This window comes from Alligator sinensis, unplaced genomic scaffold (genome assembly GCF_000455745.1).
Source record: "Alligator sinensis unplaced genomic scaffold, ASM45574v1 scaffold859_1, whole genome shotgun sequence".
NCBI lineage: Eukaryota > Metazoa > Chordata > Crocodylia > Alligatoridae > Alligator > Alligator sinensis.
This window is the reverse complement of record NW_005842656.1, coordinates 262,810-264,535: the sequence shown is the minus strand read 5'-3', so window position 1 is coordinate 264,535 and position 1,726 is coordinate 262,810. Positions and strand designations below refer to the sequence as shown.

The 1,726-nt window shown below is 70.1% G+C and overlaps 1 protein-coding gene across 1 annotated transcript in view; it reads right to left on the bottom strand.

Moving 5' to 3' along the window:
- The window catches only part of PYROXD2 (pyridine nucleotide-disulphide oxidoreductase domain 2), a 5,179-nt gene that overhangs the window by 1,526 nt on the left and 1,927 nt on the right, over positions 1 to 1,726 (bottom strand). Inside the window, exons 6-10 of the mRNA XM_025215631.1 lie at positions 1,593 to 1,654; positions 1,378 to 1,475; positions 828 to 969; positions 364 to 498; positions 6 to 195 (exon numbers count right to left, since the gene is read on the bottom strand). Coding sequence (XP_025071416.1) covers positions 6 to 195; positions 364 to 498; positions 828 to 969; positions 1,378 to 1,475; positions 1,593 to 1,654 — 627 coding nt within the window. The remainder of the gene's footprint in view (positions 1 to 5; positions 196 to 363; positions 499 to 827; positions 970 to 1,377; positions 1,476 to 1,592; positions 1,655 to 1,726) is intronic.

The window sequence follows — 1,726 nt, the reverse complement described above, 5'->3', positions numbered from 1 at the left end:
CCCGCCGGGCCCCCGGCCACTGCGGGCGTCAGGGGCTGGTGAGACGGAGACGCCAGCGGCCGGAGCAGGGAGAGCGGTGCAGACCCTGGCCGCAGCCTCGAGCCCCCCCGACAGCCGCCTACCGTTGATCTTGGTGACGGGGGAGCGCGTGTCCAGCTGGGCGACCTGCCGGACGAATGCCGCCGGCAGCTGCTCCTGGGGGCAGAGTGCAGCTCAAGCTTGAGGGGCTGGAAAAGAGCTGGGGGCAGCCGCGGGGAGCGGAGCCGGGGCTGGGCAGCTTGCTCCGCGTCCTGGACCCCCCAGGGAGCAGAGCCAGGGCTGGGAGCTGCCCGCCAGGTCTCAACTGCCCACGAGGCGCCTCACCTGGGGCACGAGCTGCAGGAAGGTGTGCTGCGGGGAGGCGTTGGATAGCACCAGGCGGGTCCGCAGCTCTGTCCCGTCCCCCAGTGCCACACCGCATGCCGCTCCATTGGTTCCCACCAGCACGCGGGCCACGGGCTGGGGGCACGGGGGGTTAGTACCGAGTGCTGGTGGCAGGGGGCATCTCTTGTGGCAGGGGCCTGTGCTCCCAGCCCAGGGCAGAGCCCGGTGCCCTGGCTGGCTCTGCACAGGGGACCACCCTGCAGCCCCTTGACCCAGGCTCTGGTAAGCGGGTCCCACGGGGATGCTGCGGCCTCCACCCTCTATCCCAGCCCAGTGCCCCTCACCGCAGCGTCTGGGTGCCATCTCGCAGCAGCACCCGGACGAGGGGATGGGCAGGGGCCCAGTGGGGCTGCTCCCCAGAGCCGAGCACACTGCTCCCGGCAGGGGCTGGGGGTTGCGAGCACCTTCTCGGTGAAGATGTGTGCACCGTGGGCAGCGGCCGCACAGGCGATGGCCTGGGACAGCGCTCCCATGCCGCCGGCCACGTAGGCCCAGGCACCCTGCTGCCCCTGCAGCTCGCCCATCACATGGTGCAGCAGCACGTACCTGGGCACAACGGGACAGAGCTGACCGGGGCCAGGCGGGGACAGCCGGCAGGTGCAGCAGGGCCCGTGGGGGGAAGGAGTGGGAGCTGCAGCACTGAGCGCCCAGCACTTCAATAGTGATCCAGTACAAAGGGGTCCCCTTGCAGTTGCCCCAGCTCCGTTCACGCAGCCCAGGCAATGGTGTGAGCCCCGGAGCAGGCGCATTGCAGCTGGGGGCCGGGGGGGCAAAAACCCAGCATGAAGTGGGGGTTTGCCGGTTTGGCATCATGCCTGTGGCAAGGACAAGACCCCCCAGGGCACTACCCAGGCCCCTCCACAGTGACACGGGGGGCAGCAGGGCATCTCCGCACCCCAGGATTCCCCTCCAGCACCCCTGGCCCGTGTTGTCCCACGAGCCCCGGCCCCGTACCCACTGCCCGGTGTGTGTGGACTGGCCATAGCTCCGATCACCGCATCGGTCGCCAGTGTTGCCTTCAAAGGCTCAGACTCGAACCACTGGTCCAGGACCTGGAGGGGGGAGCGCAGCCAAGTCGGGGAGCCTGGCGGGCAGGGGACCCCAGGCACAGCTGGCACGGGGCTGCATGCAGCCAGCTCCAAGCCCCAGTGCATGCCTGCATCACTGACCTTGGAAATGGGGGCCGTGAGCACCTGGTAGGACTGGGGCAGCTGCTTTCCCAGCACCAGCCCTGGGGGAGGAGACGGCCCTGAGATGGGGGGGACGGGGGCAGCTGGCAGCCCTGGGCCCCAAGGAGCGGGGT